Source organism: Oncorhynchus clarkii, chromosome 5 (assembly GCF_045791955.1).
Source record: "Oncorhynchus clarkii lewisi isolate Uvic-CL-2024 chromosome 5, UVic_Ocla_1.0, whole genome shotgun sequence".
NCBI lineage: Eukaryota > Metazoa > Chordata > Actinopteri > Salmoniformes > Salmonidae > Oncorhynchus > Oncorhynchus clarkii.
In genome coordinates, this window is record NC_092151.1 from 80,244,806 (window position 1) to 80,264,996 (window position 20,191).

The 20,191-nt window shown below is 44.2% G+C and overlaps 1 protein-coding gene across 5 annotated transcripts in view; it reads right to left on the reverse strand.

Annotated features, from left to right (window-relative positions):
• Nucleotides 1–17,018, reverse strand: part of LOC139409429 (insulin-like growth factor binding protein 3) — a 65,592-nt gene extending 48,574 nt beyond the window's left edge. For 4 of the 5 annotated variants that reach the window (XM_071154577.1, XM_071154575.1, XM_071154573.1 and 1 more), the window contains exons 1-3: nucleotides 16,545–17,018; nucleotides 4,805–5,085; nucleotides 2,495–2,614 (exon numbers count right to left, since the gene is read on the reverse strand). In XM_071154577.1, coding sequence (XP_071010678.1) covers nucleotides 2,495–2,614; nucleotides 4,805–5,085; nucleotides 16,545–16,908 — 765 coding nt within the window. In that variant the 5' untranslated portion in view covers nucleotides 16,909–17,018. The remainder of the gene's footprint in view (nucleotides 1–2,494; nucleotides 2,615–4,804; nucleotides 5,086–16,544) is intronic. The other variant, XM_071154574.1, reaches the window with a different exon arrangement.
• Between the last annotated feature and the right edge of the window lie 3,173 nt (nucleotides 17,019–20,191).

Sequence of the window (20,191 nt, forward strand, 5' to 3'; positions counted from 1 at the left end):
AACTCCCCTGCAACCCTCTAACTCTATCTCCCCTGCACCCCTCTATCTCCCCTGCACCCCTCCAACTCTATCTCCCCTGATCCCCTCTAACTATCTCTCCCCTGCACCCCTCTAACTCTATCTCCCCTGCACCCTTCTAACTCCCCTGCACCCCTCTAACTCCCCTGCAACCCTATATCTCCCCTGCACCCCTCTAACTCTATCTCCTCCTGCACCCCTCTAACTCTATCTCCCCTGATCCCCTCTAACTATATCTCCCCTGCACCCCTCTAACTCTATCTCCTCCTGCACCCCTCTAACTCTATCTCCCCTGATCCCCTCTAACTCTATCTCTCCCTGGACCCCTCTAACTCTATCTCTCCCTGCACCTCTCTAACTCTATCTCCCCCTGCACCTCTCTAACTCTATCTCTCCCTGCACCTCTCTAACTCTATCTCTCCCCGGCACCCCTCTAACTCTAACTCTATCTCCCCTGATCCCCTCTAACTCTACCTCCCCTGCACCCCTCTAACTCTATCTCCCCCTGCACCCCTCTAACTCTATCTCCTCCTGCACCCCTCTAACTCTATCTCTCCCCGGCACCCCTCTAACTCTATCTCTCCCCGGCACCCCTCTAACTCTATCTCTCCCTGCACCCCTCTAACTCTATCCCCCTGCACCCCTCTAACTCCCCTGCACCCCTCTAACTCTATCTCCCCTGCACCCCTCTATCTCCCCTGCACCTCTCTAACTCTATCTCCCCTGCACCCCTCTAACTCTATCTCTCCCCTGCACCCCTCTATCTCCCCTGCACCTCTCTAACTCTATCTCCCCTGCACCCCTCTAACTCTATCTTCCCTGCACCCCTCTAACTCTACCTCCCCTGCACCTCTCTAACTCTATCCCCTCTGCACCCCTCTAACTCCCCTGCACCCCTCTAACTCTATCTCCCCTGCACCCCTCTATCTCCTCCTGCACCCCTCTAACTCTATCTCCCCTGATCCCCTCTAACTCTATCTCTCCCTGCACCCCTCTAACTCTATCTCTCCCTGCACCTCTCTAACTCTATCTCTCCCTGCACCTCTCTAACTCTATCTCTCCCCGGCACCCCTCTAACTCTATCTCCCCTGATCCCCTCTAACTATATCTCCCCTGCACCCCTCTAAAAACTCTATCTCCCCTGATCCCCTCTAACTATCTCCCCCTGCACCCCTCTAACTCTATCTCCCCCGGCACCCCTCTAACTCTATCTCTCCCTGCACCCCTCTAACTCTATCTCTCCCTGCACTTCTCTAACTCTAACTCTATCTCCCCTGATCCCTTCTTACTCTATCTCCCTACACTGTGTGGGGCAGGAGCTGGCACAACACATACAGGTTTATATAAACTCAAATCCAGTCGTCTGAGGGACACATGTTTCTAAGAGAACATCTTAGTAGGCCAAAGGTTACCAAATAGAAACCATGCCATAGTACTAGTAGGCTCCAGCACCAACGTAACTACGCTCTCTCCAAACAACACTCACTACCGGGATCCAAACTGCCTTTGGAAGCAACGTCGGCACAAGAACTGTTCGTTGGGTGCTTCATGAAATGGGTTTCCAAAGCCAAGTAGCCGCACACAAGCCTAGGATCACCATGTGCGGGGCCAAGAGTCGACTGGAGTGGAGTAAAGCTCGCCACCATTAGATTCTGGAGCAGTGGAAACACCTTCTCTGGGGTGATGAATCATGCTTCACCACCTGGCAGTTCGACGGACAAATCTGTGTTTGGCGGATGCCAGGAGAACACTACCTGCCCCAGTGTATAGTGCCAACTGTAAAGTTTGATGGTGGAGGAATAATTGTCTGGAGATGTTTTTAATGGTTCAGACCTCTTGGTTCCAGTGAATGGAAATCTTAACGCTACAGCGTACAATGACATTCTAAACGATTGTGTGCTTCCAACTTTGTGGCAACAGATTGGGGAAGGTGGCTGAATGGAAACATGTCCCCTCAGCAATGTTCCAACATCTAGTGGAAAGCCTCCCAGTAGAGTGGAGGCTGTTATAGCAGCAAAGGGGAGACCAACTCCATATTAATACCCATGATTATGGAATGAAATGTTCGACAAGGAGGTGTCCACATACTTTTGGTCATGTACTGTATATTCACAGATACAATTCTGAGAAAAAATGTTTTTTAAATAACACCACCATGACTCAGAGACCATCCCCCCTTATGGGGATTTACTGTACCCACGAGGACAGTAATACAACCGCCCCCCCCCCCCCCCCCCCCAACACACACACACACACACACACTCACTCACTCACTCACTCACTACATAGGTTTCGGAAGGAAACCTCGCCCAGGCCCCCCACGGCCTTCTTTGACGTTGCTTTGACAGCAGCAACATCAACAACATTATCAACATCAATAATGACCTGGTATTACAGCTAACGTTACAGATAAATGCACCCTGCTGACTCACTATGAACAAGAAATGGGGTTTGTTTGGTGTGCGCGTGTTCTCACTTGTTTTTTCTTGTAGAAGCCCTTTTTGTCACAGTTGGGGATGCGGAAGCCTCTGGGGTTGAGCACATTGGAGATTTTAAGACTGTTCAGGATGCTTTCCATCTCTCTCCTGCATGGGCCCTGCACACACAGCACACAACACCTCAATAAAACATTACTAACCACTGTACTAACCTTGTAATAACCCTGTAATAACCCTGTACTAACCCTGTACTAACACTGTAATAACACTGTACTAACCCTGTAATAACACTGTACTAACCCAGTAATAAAACTGTAATAACACTGTACTAACCCTGTAATAACCCTGTAATAACACCGTACTAACCCTGTAATAACACTGTAATAACACTGTACTAACACTGTACTAACCCTGTAATAACCCTGTAATAACACTGTACTAACCCTGTAATAACCCTGTAATAACACTGTACTAACCCTGTAATAACACTGTACTAACACTGTAATAACACTGTACTAACCCTGTAATAAACCTGTAACAACACTGTACTAACCCTGTAATAAAACTGTAATAACACTGTACTAACCCTGTAATAACCCTGTAATAACACTGCACTAACACTGTAATAACAGTGTACTAACACCGTAATAACAATGTACTAACCCTGTAATAACACTGTACTAACCCTGTACTAACCCTGTAATAACCATGTACTAACACTGTACTAACCCTGTAATAACCCTGTGCTAACACTGTGCTAACCCTGTGCCAACACTGTACTAACCCTGTACTAACCCTGTAATAACCATGTACTAACACTGTACTAACACCGTACTAACACCGTACTAACACTGTGATAACACTGTAATAACACTGTACTAACCCTGTAATAACCCTGTAATAACACTGTAATAGCACTGTAATAACACTGTACTAACCATGCAATAACCATGTAATAACCCTGTAATAACACTGTACTAACCCTGTACTAACCCTGTAATAACACTGTACTAACCCTGTAATAACCCTGTAATAACACTGTACGAACCCTGTACTAACCCTGTACTAACCCTGTAATAACACTGTACGAACCCTGTACTAACCCTGTACTAACCCTGTAATAACACTGTAATATGACTGTGTGCGTGTGTGTCTGTGTTTGGTATGGTCGTTTGTACAGTATTATGAGAGATACAGTGGGGCAAAAAAGTATTTAGTCAGCCACCAATTGTGCAAGTTCTCCAACTTAAAAAGATGAGAGAGGCCTGTAATTTTCATCATAGGTACACTTCAACTATGACAGCCAAAATCAATTTAAAAAATCCAGAAAATCACATTGTAGGATTTTTAATGAATTTATTTGCAAATTATGGTGGAAAATAAGTATTTGGTCAATAACAAAAGTTTATCTCAATACTTTGTTATATACCCTTTGTTGGCAATGACAGAGGTCAAATGTTTTCTGTAAGTCTTCACAAGGTTTTCACACACTGTTGCTGGTATTTTGGCCCATTCCTCCATGCAGATCTCATCTAGAGCAGTGATGTTTTGGGGCTGTTGCTGGGCAATACGGACTTTCAACTCCCTCCAAAGATTTTCTATGAGGTTGAGATCTGGAGACTGGCTAGGCCACTCCAGGACCTTGAAATGATTCTTACGAAGCCACTCCTTCGTTGCCCGGGCGGTGTATTTGGGATCATTGTCATGCTGAAAGACCCAGCCACGTTTCATCTTCAATGCCCTTGCTGATGGAAGGAGATTTTCATTTTCATTTTCATACATGGCCCCATTCATTCTTTCCTTTACATGGATCAGTCGTCCTGGTCCCTTTGCAGAAAAACAGCCCCAAAGCATGATGTTTCCACACCCATGCTTCACAGTAGGTATGGTGTTCTTTGGATGCAACTCAGCATTCTTTGTCCTCCAAACACGGCGAGTTGAGTTTTTACCAAAAAGCCTGCATGGAGGAATGGGCCAAAATACCAGCAACAGTGTGTGAAAACCTTGTGAAGACTTACAGAAAACATGTGACCTCTGTCATTGCCAACAAAATGTATATAACAAAGTATTGAGATAAACTTTTGTTATTGACCAAATACTTATTTTCCACCATAATTTGCAAATAAATTCATAAAAATCCTACGTGATTTTCTGGATTTTTTTCTTCTCATTTTGCCTGTCATAGTTGAAGTGTACTTATGATGAAAATTACAGGCCTCTCTCATCTTTTTAAGTGGGAGAACTTGCACAATTGGTGGCTGACTAAATACTTTTTTTCCCCACTGTAGGTGGTGGTAGGTATTAGTTAAGTGTCTTTATCCACGGTGCATGAAATAGTCATTACTTACATACTCGGTCTCCCTCTTGTTATCCAGAGAGAAGTTGTGCATGTCGGAGTTGACTCCCCCAGACACTGACTCCACCTTGTAGCTCTGGCTCTTCTTATTCTGCTCCTTCTTGATCACGTCTAGCTTGGTGTGCAGCGGCGGTTTGGCCTCTATCGCCCCCCGATGTCCACCACCTCCGCCTTCCACACCTACCGCGCCCCCTGCCACCATCTTGGTCGTCGTCACGGTGCCGTTGGCACGCCGTTCATCCCCTGCCCCGGAATGCTCCCCGCTTGTGTTCTCTGTCAAAGCAACAGGAAGTGATGTCATGGTTTAGAAACATTTTCAAATGAAGTCCAAAAAGTTTGAGGATGAGTGTGTGTTGTTAGATTGTTATAGAGGATGGTCTATGTATTGGCAAGGAGATGAAACACCATTAAGTTAGCTTCAGGAACATCTTTACCAAGATTATGGTGTGTTTGGATACTGTCAGAGTTCCAGAGTTCACAAGTCTGAAATAGTCTAAACACTATATTGTTCTAGGTCCCGAGACTGAGACAGAGACAGAGACAGAGACAGAGACAGAGACAGAGAGAGAGAGAGAGAGAGAGAGAGAGAGAGAGAGAGAGAGAGAGAGAGAGAGAGAGAGAGAGACAGAGAGACAGAGAGACAGAGAGAGAGGGGGAGCAGAGAGAGAGACAGAGAGAGATAGCCTTGCTATTGAGAAAGGCCACCGTAGGCAGACATGGCTCTCAAGAGAAGACAGGCTATGTGCACACTGCCCACAAAATGAGGTGGAAACTGAGCGGCACTTCCTAACCTCCTGCCCAATGTATGACCATATTCGAGAGACATATTTCCCCCAGATTACACAGATCCACAAAGAATTTGAAAACAAATCCAATTTTGATATCTACTGGGTGAAATTACACAGTGTGCCATCACAGCAGCATAATGTGTGACCTGTTGCCACAAGAAAAGGGCAACCAGTGATGAACCAACACCATTGTAAATAAAACCCATATTTATACTTATGTGTACTTGATGTGTATTTATTTATGTGTACTTTAACCATTTGTACATTGTTACACCACTGTATATATAGAGAGATTGTATATACACAGTGTTGTAACAATGTACAAATGGTTAAAGTACACATAAATAAATACAGAAGCTTCTAGCCTCAGGACAGCACTCAGAAAATCTGGCCCAACCAAATCATCACAAAACAAAAAGAAAAATATATCACCTATTGGAAAGACACCACTTAAAATCAAAGTAAACTTCAATGCTATTTGGCTCTAAACAGACAGTACATGATGGCAGACTATTTGACCACTGTGACTGATAGAAAACTGAATAAAACATTCACTAGGTACAGACTCAGTGAGCACAGTCTGGCTATAGAGACCGGTCGTCACAGACAAACCTGGCTAGCCGGAGAGAACAGGCTGTGCTCACTCTGCTCCAGGGGAGAGGTAGAGATAGAGCTGCATAACACTGTGACAAATACTCAGACCTAAGATAATATTTATTTCCCAAAATTATAATTCAATACAAAGAATTTGAAACTATAAAAGATGAAGAAAAAAGTATAATATTTATTGTGTGAAAAGCCAAAATGTGCAGTTTTGGCAGCCAAATATGTGTCCTCCTGCCACAACCTGAGGGACAGCCAGTGAAAAGTCCCTGTCGATAATATTTCCCATCTTGTTTTGTTGTGTCTTTCATACCACGTCATGTGTTTTCTCAGTCATGTTGACACTGGTCTACTACCAGGTCATGTGTCTTCTCAGTCATGTTGACACTGGTCTACTACCAGGTCATGTGTCTTCTCAGTCATGTTGACACTGGTCTACTACCACGTCATGTGTCTTCTCAGTCATGTTGACACTGGTCTACTACCAGGTCATGTGTCTTCTCAGTCATGTTGACACTGGTCTACTACCAGGTCATGTGTCTTCTCAGTCATGTTGACACTGGTCTACTACCAGGTCATGTGTCTTCTCAGTCATGTTGACACTGGTCTACTACCAGGTCATGTGTCTTCTCAGTCATGTTGACACTGGTCTACTACCAGGTCATGTGCCTTCTCAGTCATGTTGACACTGGTCTACTACCAGGTCATGTGTCTTCTCAGTCATGTTGACACTGGTCTACTACCAGGTCATGTGTCTTCTCAGTCATGTTGACACTGGTCTACTACCAGGTCATGTGTCTTCTCAGTCATGTTGACACTGGTCTACTACCAGGTCATGTGTCTTCTCAGTCATGTTGACACTGGTCTACTACCAGGTCATGTGTCTTCTCAGTCATGTTGACACTGGTCTACTACCAGGTCATGTGTCTTCTCAGTCATGTTGACACTGGTCTACTACCATTGCTTTAATGTATTGTTGTTCTCATTAATATTGTTGTTGTAGTTGTTGTTAATGGTAATCCCATGTCCACTACCACTATTATTATTGCTGTTGGTCCCACCATTTATTTACATATAAATATATATATATATTTTATATCTAAAATTATATTTTTATTTTTCGATATGTATACTTTGACAATGTAAGTGATAATGAACTTGCCATGTCAATAAAGTCAATTGAATTGAATTGAGAGAGAGAGAGAGAGAGAGAGAGAGAGAGAGAGAGAGAGAGAGAGAGAGAGAGAGAGAGAGAGAGAGACAGAGAGACAGAGAGAAGAGCTGTTCAATTCTACAACCACCTAAAAGGAAGCAATTCCCAAACCTGCTATTTGGCCCTAAACAGAGAGTAAACAGCGGCAGAATACCTGATCACTGTGACTGACCCAAACTTAAGGAAGGTTTTAACTATGTACATACTCAGTGAGCATAGCCTTGCTATTGAGAGAGGCTGCTGTAGACAGACTTGGCTCTCAAGAGAAGACAGGCTATGTGCACACTGCCCACATAAAAAGGTGGAAACTGAGCTGCACTTCCTAACCTCCTGCTAAATGTATGACCATATTAGAGACACATATTTCCCTCAGATTACATAGACTCACAAAGAATTAGAAAACAAATCCAATTTTGATAAACTCCCTTATCTATTGGGTGAAATACCACAATGTGCCATCACAGCAGCAAGATTTGTGACCTGTTGCCACAAGAAAAGGGCGACCAGTGAAGAACAAACACCATTGTAAATACAACCCATATGTATTTTCCGTTTTGTACTTTAACTAGCTGCACATCGTTACAACACTGTATATTGACATAATATGACATTTGAAATGTCTCTATTATTTTGGAACTTGTGTGAGTAATATTTACTGTTCACTTTTTACTGTTTATTTCACTTTTGTTTATCCATTTCACATTCTCTGGCAATGTAAACATATATTTCCCATGCCAATAAAGCCCCCTGAATTGAATTGAAACAGAGAGAGGGAGAGCAGAGAGAGAAACAGAGAGAGACAGACAGACAGACAGACAGACAGAGGGGGAAGCTGAGAGAGAGGGGGAGCAGAGAGAGAGACAGACAGAGAGAGAGGGGAGCAGAGAGAAATGGGGAGCATAGAGAAAGAGAGAGAGACAGAGAGAGAGGGGGAGCAGAGAGAGAGAGCGAGAGAGCAGAGAGAGAGAGAGAGAGAGAGAGAGAGAAGAGCTGTTCAATTCTACAACCACCTAAAAGGAAGCAATTCCCAAACCTTCCATAACAAAGCCATCACCTACAGAGGGATGAACCTGGAGAAGAGTCCCCTAAGCAAGCTGGTCCTGGGGATCTGTTCACAAACACAAACACACCCCACAGAGCCCCAGGACAGCAAAATAATTAGATCCAACTAAACCATGAGAAAACAAAAAGATAATTACTTGACACATTCGAAAGAATTAACAACAAAAAATGAGCAACCTTGAATGCTATTTGGCCATAAACAGAGAGTAAACCGTGGCAGAATACCTGACCACTGCGACTGACCCAAACTTAAGGAAGGTTTTGACTATGTACATACTCAGTGAGCATAGCCTTGCTATTGAGAGAGGCCGCCGTAGGCAGACCTGGCTCTCAAGAGAAGACAGGCTATGTGCTCACTGCCCACAAAATGAGGTGGAAACTGAGCTGCACTTCCTAACCTCCTGCCAAATGTATGACCATATTAGAGACACATATTTCCCTCAGATTACATAGAACCACAAAGAATTAGAAAACAAATGCAATTTTGATAAACTCCCTTATCTATTGGGTGAAATACCACAATGTGCCATCACAGCATCAAGATTTGTGACCTGTTGCCACAAGAAAAGGGCTTTGGCAATGTTAACACATGTTTCCCATGCCAATAAAGCCCTTGAATTGAATTGAGACAGAGAGAGAGAGAGAGAGAGAGAGAGAGAGAGTGAGACAGAGAGAGAGAGAGAGAGAGGGAGAGGGAGAGAGAGAGAAAGAGAGAGAGAGAGAGAGAGACAGAGAGACAGAGAGAGACAGCCAGGGAGAGGGGAGAGCAGCGAGAGCGCGAGAGAGAGCGAGAGAGCGAGCGAGCGAGCGAGAGAGAGAGAGAGAGAGAGAGAGAGAGAGAGAGAGAGAGAGAGAGAGAGACAGACAGACAGACAGACAGACAGACAGACAGACAGACAGACAGACAGACAGACAGACAGACAGACGAGGGAGGAGCAGAGAGAGCGAGAGCGACAGGAAGTTAGTCGCTTGCTCCTGATATTTATAGACCACGTAGCTGGCAAAGATTCCTGACAAATCGTTAAAGACAGAGCAGAGCCCAGACCACCTGACCGGGTCAGAAGGAGAGATAGAAGAGGTGGAGGAGGGGGATTTTAACATCGCTCCCTAATATAGGAAAGGGACGAACTATCCACCATATGATCAGGGTCAGCCAGAACTACTATTTCCTACTGCACTATTACTGACCAGAGCCACATGAGGCTGTGTGCTATGCTGGACAGTACGGGTGCATCCCGAATGGCACCCTATTCCCTATACTACATTAGACCAGGGCCCATAAGGAAAAGGCTGCCATTAGCACACAGGCCCTGTGCAGATAACCATCTGAAGGCACTCAGGGAAAGAATGTCAACACTGGATTTGAACCTGGAATCGTGAGGCCAGCAGTGGGCTGAACACATTCAACTGGTCTTGGCAAAGACACACACACACACAAAACCACAGACATACACTTATTTGAACACACACACGCAGTTACACACACACACACACACGTTGTAAGGATTAAGTAGAACCAAATATTGTCTTGCGGAGGTGTGGGAAGGGAGGGGCGGGTGGGGAGGGGCAGGACGGGGTACATTATGAATACAACTTAAACATCAACGATGTCATCATTGGCGTAAACTAGAACCTAAAAAACAACAACAAAATGGCTGCAGAATAGATAAAGCTTCCCCATCGTCACCCTTCACCTTGAAACAAGACAAATCACTTCAACCAACTCCTAAAAACCAGAAATTAGTAGCAAGGATCCAAGGGGAGAGGGAGCCCAGTCTACACTGCATTCGGAAAGTATTCAGACCCCTTGACTTTTTCTATATTTTGTTACTTTAGAGCCTTATTCTAAAATGTATTACATTTTATTTTTTTCCTCATGTATCTACACACAATACCCCATAATGACAAAGTTAAAACCCTTTTTTGTTTTACATTTTGAAAACGTATAAAAAAACTGAAATATCACATTTATATAAGTATTCTGACCCTTTACTGAGTACTTTGTTTAAGCATCTTTGGCAGTGATTTTCAGCCTAAAGTCCTCTTGGGTATAAAACTACAATCTTAGCACACCTGTATTTGGAGAGTTTCTCCCATTCTTCTCTGCAGATCCTCTCAAGCTCTCTCAGGTTTGATGAGGAGTGTCACTGCACAGCTATTTTCAGGTCTCTCCAAAGATGTTTGATCGGGATCAAATCTGGGCTCTGGCAGGGCCACTCAAGGACATTCAGAGACTTGTCCCGAAGCCACTCCTGCGTTGTCTTGGCTTAGGGTTGTTGTCCTGTTGGAAAGTGAACCTTCGCCTCAGTCTGAGGTCCTGAGTGCTCTGTAGCAGGTTTTCATCAATGAACTCTCTGTACTTTGCTCCATTCATCTTACCCTTGATCCTGACTAGTCTCCCAATCCCTGCCACTGAAAAACATCCCCACAGCATGATGCTGCCACCACCATGCTTCACAGTAGGGAGGTTGCAGGGTTTCCTCCAGACGTGATGCTTGGTATTCAGGCCAAAGAGTTCAATCTTGGTTTCATCAGACCAGAATCTTGTTTTCCCTGGTCTGAGAGTCTTTATGTGACTTTTGGCAAACTCCAAGCGGGCTGTCATGTGCCTTTTATTGTCGAGTGGCTTCCGTCTGCCTACTCTACCATAAAGGCCTGATTGGTGGATGCCGCAGAGATGGTTGTCCTTCTGGAAGGTTCTCCTATCTCCACAGAGCAACTCTGGAGCTCTGTCAGAGTGACCATCGGGTTCTTGGTCTCCTCCCTGATCAAGGCCCTTCTCCCCCAATTGCTCAGTTTGGCCGGGTGGCCAGCTCTAGGAAGACTCTTGGTGGTTACAAACTTCTTCCATTTAAGAATGATGGATGCCACTGTATTCTTGGGGACCTTCAATGCTGCAGAAGTGTTTTACTACCCTTCTCCAGATCTGTGCCTCGACACAATCCTGTCTCAGAGCTCTACAGACAATTCCTTCGACCTCATGGGTTGGTTTTTTCTTAGACATGCACTGTCAACTGTGAGACCTTATATAGACAGGTGTGTGCCTTTCCAAATCATGTCCAATCAATTGAATTTATGGACTCCAATCAAGTTGTAGAAACATCTTAAGGATGATCATTGGAAACAGGATGTACCTGAGCTCAATTTTGAAATGAATAGCAAAGGGTCTGAATACTTAAGTGAATAAGGTATTAATGTTTTATATTTTTAATACAGTTATTATAGTTATCTTTCTAAAAACAGTTTTTGCTTTGTCATTATGGGGTATTGTGTGTAGATTGATGAGGATCTGTTTAATTTAATCAATTTTAGAATAAGGCTGTAAAGTAACAAAATGTGGAAAAAGGGAAGGTGTCTGAATACTGCATAAGGATGCCTGGAAAAACATCCATGTATATTTACAAAAACCTCTCCCATTACTTTTTTCTGATAAACATCTTACGAAATTTGTTTGTCCAATGGCAGCAGGGTAAACAACTTAGTGGTGAGAGTGTGAGAGAGAGAGGGAGAGAGAGAGAGAGAGAGAGAGAGAGAGAGAGAGAGAGAGAGAGAGAGAGAGAGAGAGAGAGAGAGAGAGAGAGAGAGAGTGTGTGTGAGAGAGAGAGAGAGAGAGAGAGAGAGAGTGTGTGAGAGAGTGAGAGAGAGAGAGAGAGAGAGAGAGAGTGAGAGAGAGAGAGAGAGAGAGAGAGAGAGAGACCCCACAGAGCCCCAGGACAGAAACACAATTAGACCCAATCAAATCATGAGACAACAAAAAGATAATTACTTCACACATTGGAAAGAATCAACAAAAAAAAGAGCAAACTAGAATGCTATTTGTCCCTAACCAGATAGTACACCGTGGCAGAATACCTGACCACTCTGACTGACCCAAATTTAAGGAAAGCTTTGACTATGTACAGACTCAGTGATTATAGCCTTGCTATTGAGAAAGGATAATCTGGCGCTCAAGAGAAGACAGGCTATGTGCACACTGCCCACAAAATGAGGTGTAAACTGAGCTGCACCTCCTAACCTATTGCCAAATGTATGACCATATTAGAGACACATTTTTCCCTCAGATTACATAGACCCAGAAAATAATTTGAAAACAAATCAAACATAGATAAACTCCCATAACTGTTAGGCAAAATGTCTCAGTGTGCAATCACAGCATCAAGATTTGTAACCTGTTGCCAAAAGAAAAGGTCAACCAGTGAAGAACAAACACCATTGTACATACAACCCATATTTATGTTTATTTATTTTCCCTTTTGTACTTCAACTATTTGCACATAATATGACATTTGAAATGTCTTTATTATTTTGGAACTTTTGTGAGTGTAATGTTTACTCTGAAAATCATTTAATTGTATATTTCACTTTTGTTTATTATCTACATACATTACGTAGGTTTACACTTGCTTTGGCAATGTAAACGCATGTTTTCCATGCCAATAAAGCCCTTAAATTTAAATGTAATTGAATTGAAAGAAAGAGAGAGAGAGAGAGAGAGAGAGAGAGAGAGAGAGAGAGAGAGAGAGAGAGAGAGAGAGAGAGGGTGAGAGAGAGAGGGTGAGAGAGAGAGAGAGAGAGAGAGAGAGAGAGAGAGAGGGGGGGGGGTGAGAGAGAGAGGGTGAGAGAGAGAGGTTGAGAGAGAGAGAGAGAGAGAGAGAGAGACAGAGAGAGAGAGAGAGAGAGAGAAAGACAGAGAGACAAACGAAGAGAGAGAGAAAGCGAGAGGAGAGGCATTGTTAAATTGTTGGTATGGCTCCCAAATGGCAACCTTTTGCCTATATAGCTCACTACTTTTGAGCAGGGCCCGAAGGGCATCTCAGTAACTCTAAACACAGTGCACAACAATGTGATAGAGACTGGTACGGTTGCCTAGAGGCTGTTTTAGGGTCAGTTTGGTCTGGAATTGTTAAGGACAATGGCCTAGCAGTCAACACTGGACAGCATTGTGGGATTGGCAACTAGCAACGTTTTCAAACACTTCTGACTAATTGGATTGAGAGACATCAAGGTGTCTGAACCAACCACATAAGGTGTGCACAATATTTATATGATTTACAAAATTAATGGTATATTACATTGTAATAGGAAAACTGTGATTTATACTGTAAATGTGTACATTTATCAACAATAAAATACTGTAATGCATTATACTGCAGCATGCTGTAAATTATGATGTATTGTGGGAAAATGTTGTGGGCAGGGAAATAATGTATGTATTTCGTATGGTACTGTAATTGCACCCCACAGAATAGAGTGCCGGTTTTTTCGGGCACCACAAACCTTTTGACCACTAGTGGGTGCACAGTGCATTTGTTTCTGACTCATTAACATATTTTGAGTCATGCCTTGTATGTGAGTATGTGTTGTAGTAGTGCCACATCAATTAAATGTGTACAGAGGACGGATTGGAGTGGCAGCAAGTCACAAACCTTTAATGGTTGAGCATTTGCCATATCCTTGGTCTGTGGAATTTGATATCACTTGTACTTCGAGAGGTCTTGACAAAGGCGTCCAAACTGGCATTCATTGATATGATGTCATATGTAAACACATTAGCAGCCAACCTGCGTGCACCAATCCCATGCAATATACGGTAAAATACTGTAAAATACAATCCCCATCTCCCTCAATGAATGTAATTCCTCCCTTCATTCATCCATTCATTCATACATTACAATTACCGTAAAAGGATTACAGTAACTCACTGTACTGTTATTTTACGGCAACTTACAGTTAAACAGTTTCCTGTGAGTTACCATAAAAACAATAGTAAAATTATTACAGGAACAGTATTGGATACCGTAAAATATCTTACGGTAACATATTGTACCTTTTGTTAACTTACAGGAGACTGGCTGCCTCTAAGTTACCTTAGAAAAGCGCAGGAAATGTTTTAGAGTGTACATAGTGCACTATTTTTGGCAAGCCAGACTGCTGTTTAAAGTGACAGACCTAGCTAACAATAGCCTTTGTGTGTGACAATGTGACAGTGGACTGCTTCACCACACACCACTGTGGCAAAGACAAATTACTAGGAGAAAACACACACCAACGCCTGGTGGGCTGACACAGCCTCCACTAAACACACACCAACGCCTGGTGGGCTGACACAGCCTCCACTAAACACACACCAACGCCTGGTGGGCTGACACAGCCTCCACTAAACACACACCAACGCCTGGTGGGCTGACACAGCCTCCACTAAACACACACCAACGCCTGGTGGGCTGACACAGCCTCCACTAAACACACACCAACACCTGGTGGGCTGACACAGCCTCCACTAAACACACACCAACGCCTGGTGAGCTGACACAGCCTCCACTAAACACACACCAACGCCTGGTGGGCTGACACAGCCTCCACTAAACACACACCAACGCCTGGTGGGCTGACACAGCCTCCACTAAACACACACCAACGCCTGGTGGGCTGACACAGCCTCCACAAAACACACACCAACGCCTGGTGGGCTGACACAGCCTCCACTAAACACACAACAACGCCTGGTGGGCTGACACAGCCTCCACTAAACACACACCAACGCCTGGTGGGCTGACACAGCCTCCACTAAACACACACCAACGCCTGGTGGGCTGACACAGCCTCCACTAAACACACACCAACACCTGGTGGGCTGACACAGCCTCCACTAAACACACACCAACGCCTGGTGGGCTGACACAGCCTCCACTAAACACACACCAACGTCTGGTGGGCTGACACAGCCTCCACTAAACACACAACAACACCACAGGGAGCAGAGTGAAACAGGGCCTTCCCCTCTTTCCTTGTGATAATGCAAGGTGGAGGAAGTATGGCTTCACATGGATGTGATATGTGTGCCAGGTCCATATTAGTGTGTGTGTGTGTGTGTGTGTGTGTGTGTGTGTGTGTGTGTGTGTGTGTGTGTGTGTGTGTGTGTGTGTGTGTGTGTGTGTGTGTGTGTGTCAGGCGTATTTGCATGTCCCGATGTCAAAGCTGTGCGTTTGGGAAAGGAGAGTAGGGACATGACAATGTCTTCATTCACAAAACGCTAATTTTTGCTCATCTACTTCCTCTAAAGATACACATATGTGGCATTCACTAACGATTGAGTTGGGGCAGCCAGGTGTGTGTGTGTGTGTGTGTGTGTGTGTGTGTGTGTGTGTGTGTGTGTGTGTGTGTGTGTGTGTGTGTGTGTGTGTGTGTGTGTGTGTGTGTGTGTGAGCGTGTGTGTGTGTGTGGTTGATGTGTATCTGTGTGTGTGCGTGCGTGTGCAGAGCGCGAGAGGAGAGAGCACACAGTATATGGTATTGAGAGTCAGCATGTCGTCCTCAAAAGAACAACGACTACAGTGTGTATCTGACATATGGTGGCGCACGCCTTAGCGACCGGAGTGGCGGAATGGAGGGAATGCCACGGGCTAAAATAGTTGCGCAGATTCCAATCAAACCCTATGGTGCATTTCACAGCCAATGACAGAGTATATCAATTGTTTAACTAAAGAAAGCTCACAACATCCTGAATTTTAATGCGTTTTTAATTACTATATGGCCCATATATACTGTGCGCCATGGATATGTTGGCAATAGGTTACGACGCGCAAAACGTATTGACATATTGGCTATATACTTAAACCTCACACTGCAAATAAAAAAAACACTGATTCGATACTAATAGCATTAATGTACAATAACCAACATTTTATTAACCCCTTATGTGCACTGTAATGCACATAATCTTATTAAGCGTGAATCTTCTCTGAACTGCCACAGGGCCACTGTTGCTATTTGTAGCGGGCAACGGACACTTAGAGGGAGGCATAACGTCCGACACTCATGGAGAGCCGGCCACAAGGCAGCCACAGTCCGCCGAGTGTCTAATTATTGCCGATTACCACAAATTAACTCACATCAATATTTAATGAGTAAGCCTAAGTAACCCATGACCCTGAGTAACCCTGAGTCACACCAACATCGACCCGCAGCCTATAGCCCTAAGACTAGAGTGGTTCTCTAACAGAAACAGACCAACCCAGCTCAGAACCTTCATAGAAAGAGCGACATTTAGAACAGTGAGGCGCTTACCTTGTTTCTGCGCGGGGAGCAGAAAGGTGTTGAGTTTTTTGGACGCGGCGCTGGAGCACGCTCCCCGTCCCTCTAGCAAGGCTTGCAGTGGTCGGGTCTCCCCGGGTTGGAACTGACAAATCAGCCCGGAGCCACAGCGCCCGGTGTACACTCCACACGCCTGACCCTCAGCAAGGGCGCACGACAGACAGCACCCACAGCCGGGCTCCCGCACCCTCTCTGCGCAGTCTTTTGGCAGCGGCTTGCACTCCATAAGAGCCCCGGCGTCACACGGCTCGCATCGGACCACCGGTCCAACGGTCTCCGCGAACCGGGTGAATGCAGCGAGCACCGCAGTGAGACAAAGCACGCATAGACCGGGCATTCTGCCGATAAGCTGGTCACAAAGGGACAGTATGCGAGTTGTCACGTAAGCTTAAGGGGACTCTCTGTGTCACAGCGAACCGGCTAGACTTCTCCATCTGTATTTTCTTTTAAGCGAACTTGTCGTTTTATACAGGCGGGAAAAAGAGCCAACAAGTCACACCCTCCGAATGAATAATGTAAACGGAGAGCCCCGATCCAGAGGAACCGCCGATGTTGACGACACAGGCTCGAGAATGACATTAATAACGGTTTAGAACCGATTCAAAGGTGGATTAGGCCTATTCTGTGAATGTACAGTATTTATTGTTTAACTATCACTTTGTACACAATGTTTAGTATATAGGCCTACAATTTTGTTGTATTTTAATTGATTAAAGCAGGCAATACGCTTATTTAATTTAGAGTTAGGAGCCAAGTAAAATGTGAAACATAAAGGACTAGTTTCCCTGACACAGATTATGCCTAATCCTGGACCCAGACGTATGTTACATTCTCAATTGAAAGTGTTTGTAGTCCAGGACTAAAGTTAATATAGGTTGGGACACCAGCCCCATAGGGTTAGAGGTTTTCACATGAACAGAACACTAGATATGGTCTGAATCAGTTTCCCTTGGCTATACCAGGGGTTTTCCTGCTGGCTATACCAGTAGTTTTCCCGCTGGCTATACCAGTGGTTTTCCTGCTGGCTATACCAGTGGTTTTCCTGCTGGCTATACCAGTGGTTTTCCTGCTGGCTATACCAGTGGTTTTCCTGCTGGCTAAACCAGTGGTTTTCCTGCTGGCTATACCAGTGGTTTTCCTGCTGGCTATACCAGTGGTTTTCCTGCTGGCTATACCAGTGGTTTTCCTGCTGGCTGAACCAGTGGTTTTCCTGCTGGCTATACCAGTGGTTTTCCTGCTGGCTATACCAGTGGTTTTCCTGCTGGCTATACCAGTGGTTTTCCTGCTGGCTATACCAGTTGTTTTCCTGCTGGCTGAACCAGTGGTTTTCCTGCTGGCTAAACCAGTAGTTTTCCTGCTGGCTATACCAGTGGTTTTCCTGCTGGCTATACCAGTGGTTTTCCTGCTGGCTAAACCAGTGGTTTTCATGCTGGCTATACCAGTGGTTTTCCTGCTGGCTATACCAGTGGTTTTCCTGCTGGCTATACCAGTGGTTTTCCTGCTGGCTATACCAGTGGTTTTCCTGCTGGCTATACCAGTGGTTTTCCTGCTGGCTATACCAGTGGTTTTCCTGCTGGCTAAACCAGTGGTTTTCCTGCTGGCTATACCAGTGGTTTTCCTGCTGGCTATACCAGTGGTTTTCCTGCTGGCTGAACCAGTGGTTTTCCTGCTGGCTATACCAGTGGTTTTCCTGCTGGCTATACCAGTGGTTTTCCTGCTGGCTATACCAGTGGTTTTCCTGCTTGCCATTTTAAACAGTTTCCTAAATACGTCTCAAATGACACGCTATGTTCTATATTGTGCACTACTTTTGACCTGGGCCCATAAGGCTCTGGGCCTCGTTTACCAATTGCGATGTAACTCAAGCATTACGATGATCATTCCAGATGCATCGTTATTTATGAGCCAACTTTTTAACGGTGTTTCCCAAACAAGCACGTAGAGTGAACCTGTAAGTGCGACAGCTAACAGCGTCGTTGGGGAGTGTTCGTTTTTTCACATGATCCGGTTGTGGGAGCTGTCCAGTTCCCTGATGCTGAAATCGATGCCGCTAATAGCCCACATTCATGACCTATGCATTTCGCAGACTAGTTTTTATGAATACAAATAAATAACACCATAATCTACAAACTAACCATTTTCGTCATGTAATGTTCATTGATTTCAAGATTTGAACACCAGCTGTCTTCTTTCTTCCGCAGTGCTTTAACACACTGCACCACAATATAATTATCTCAGATAGTTTCATTATAGCCCACAAATATATACAGTAACCAACCCTTTACAGCACATATTTCGTTTTTTTTTATAAAAAAATTAAATTATGAGTCGGTGTCCATCCATAAGGAACGCGAGGAACTCCCTACTGCGTAAAAGTGCAAAACTGTTAGAAACTGCACCTCAGCACTCAGCTCAAAGTTTCTTCGGGTTGGTCGGCTGATTAAGGGAGACAAAAGCTTTTATAGTGTTCCAGGTGTTTCCAATTTGTACCGGATAAGATTCCGCTTGTGATAAAACCTGGATTTGTTTTACAAATACATATTCCAAATATTACATTAGATCCTATACATTATCCAAATTAAATATTTATCATCATATAATTATACCCATTCAAACAAAACCCTTCTAAATTGTTTTTTTTAATGATATATTGTGACGTAAGGGAGAAAATAAGCCTAACGATGCACGTTGGCTGCTCTACGAGTAGTCTGAATCACTCGTAGATGTCCAAAGGTTTTTAAGAGCCACGTTACAAACGAAGGCTTATGAACATCTCGGCTACTAAAGAGGGTTTTAACGATTATCTTAACGCTACGAAGGCTCTGGGAAACATCTCGGCTACTAAAGATGGTTTTAACAATTATTTTAACGCTACGAAGGCTCTGGGAAACATCTCGGCTACTAAAGATGGTTTTAACGATTATCTTAACTCTACGAAGGCTCTGGGAAACATCTCGGCTACTAAAGATGGTTTTAACGATTATCTTAACTCTACGAAGGCTCTGGGAAACATCTCGGCTACTAAAGATGGTTTTAACGATTATCTTAACTCTACGAAGGCTCTGGGAAACATCTCGGCTACTAAAGATGGTTTTAACGATTATCTTAACGCTACGAAGGCTCTGGGAAACATCTCGGCTACTAAAGATGGTTTTAACGATTATCTTAACTCTACGAAGGCTCTGGGAAACATCTCGGCTACTAAAGATGGTTTTAACGATTATCTTAACTCTACGAAGGCTCTGGGAAACATCTCGGCTACTAAAGATGGTTTTAACGATTATCTTAACTCTACGAAGGCTCTGGGAAACATCTCGGCTACTAAAGATGGTTTTAACGATTATCTTAACTTTACGAAGGCTCTGGGAAACATCTCGGCTACTAAAGATGGTTTTAACAATTATTTTAACGCTACGAAGGCTCTGGGAAACATCTCGGCTACTAAAGATGGTTTTAACGATTATCTTAACTCTACGAAGGCTCTGGGAAACATCTCGGCTACTAAAGATGGTTTTAACGATTATCTTAACTCTACGAAGGCTCTGGGAAACATCTCGGCTACTAAAGATGGTTTTAACGATTATCTTAACTTTACGAAGGCTCTGGGAAACATCTCGGCT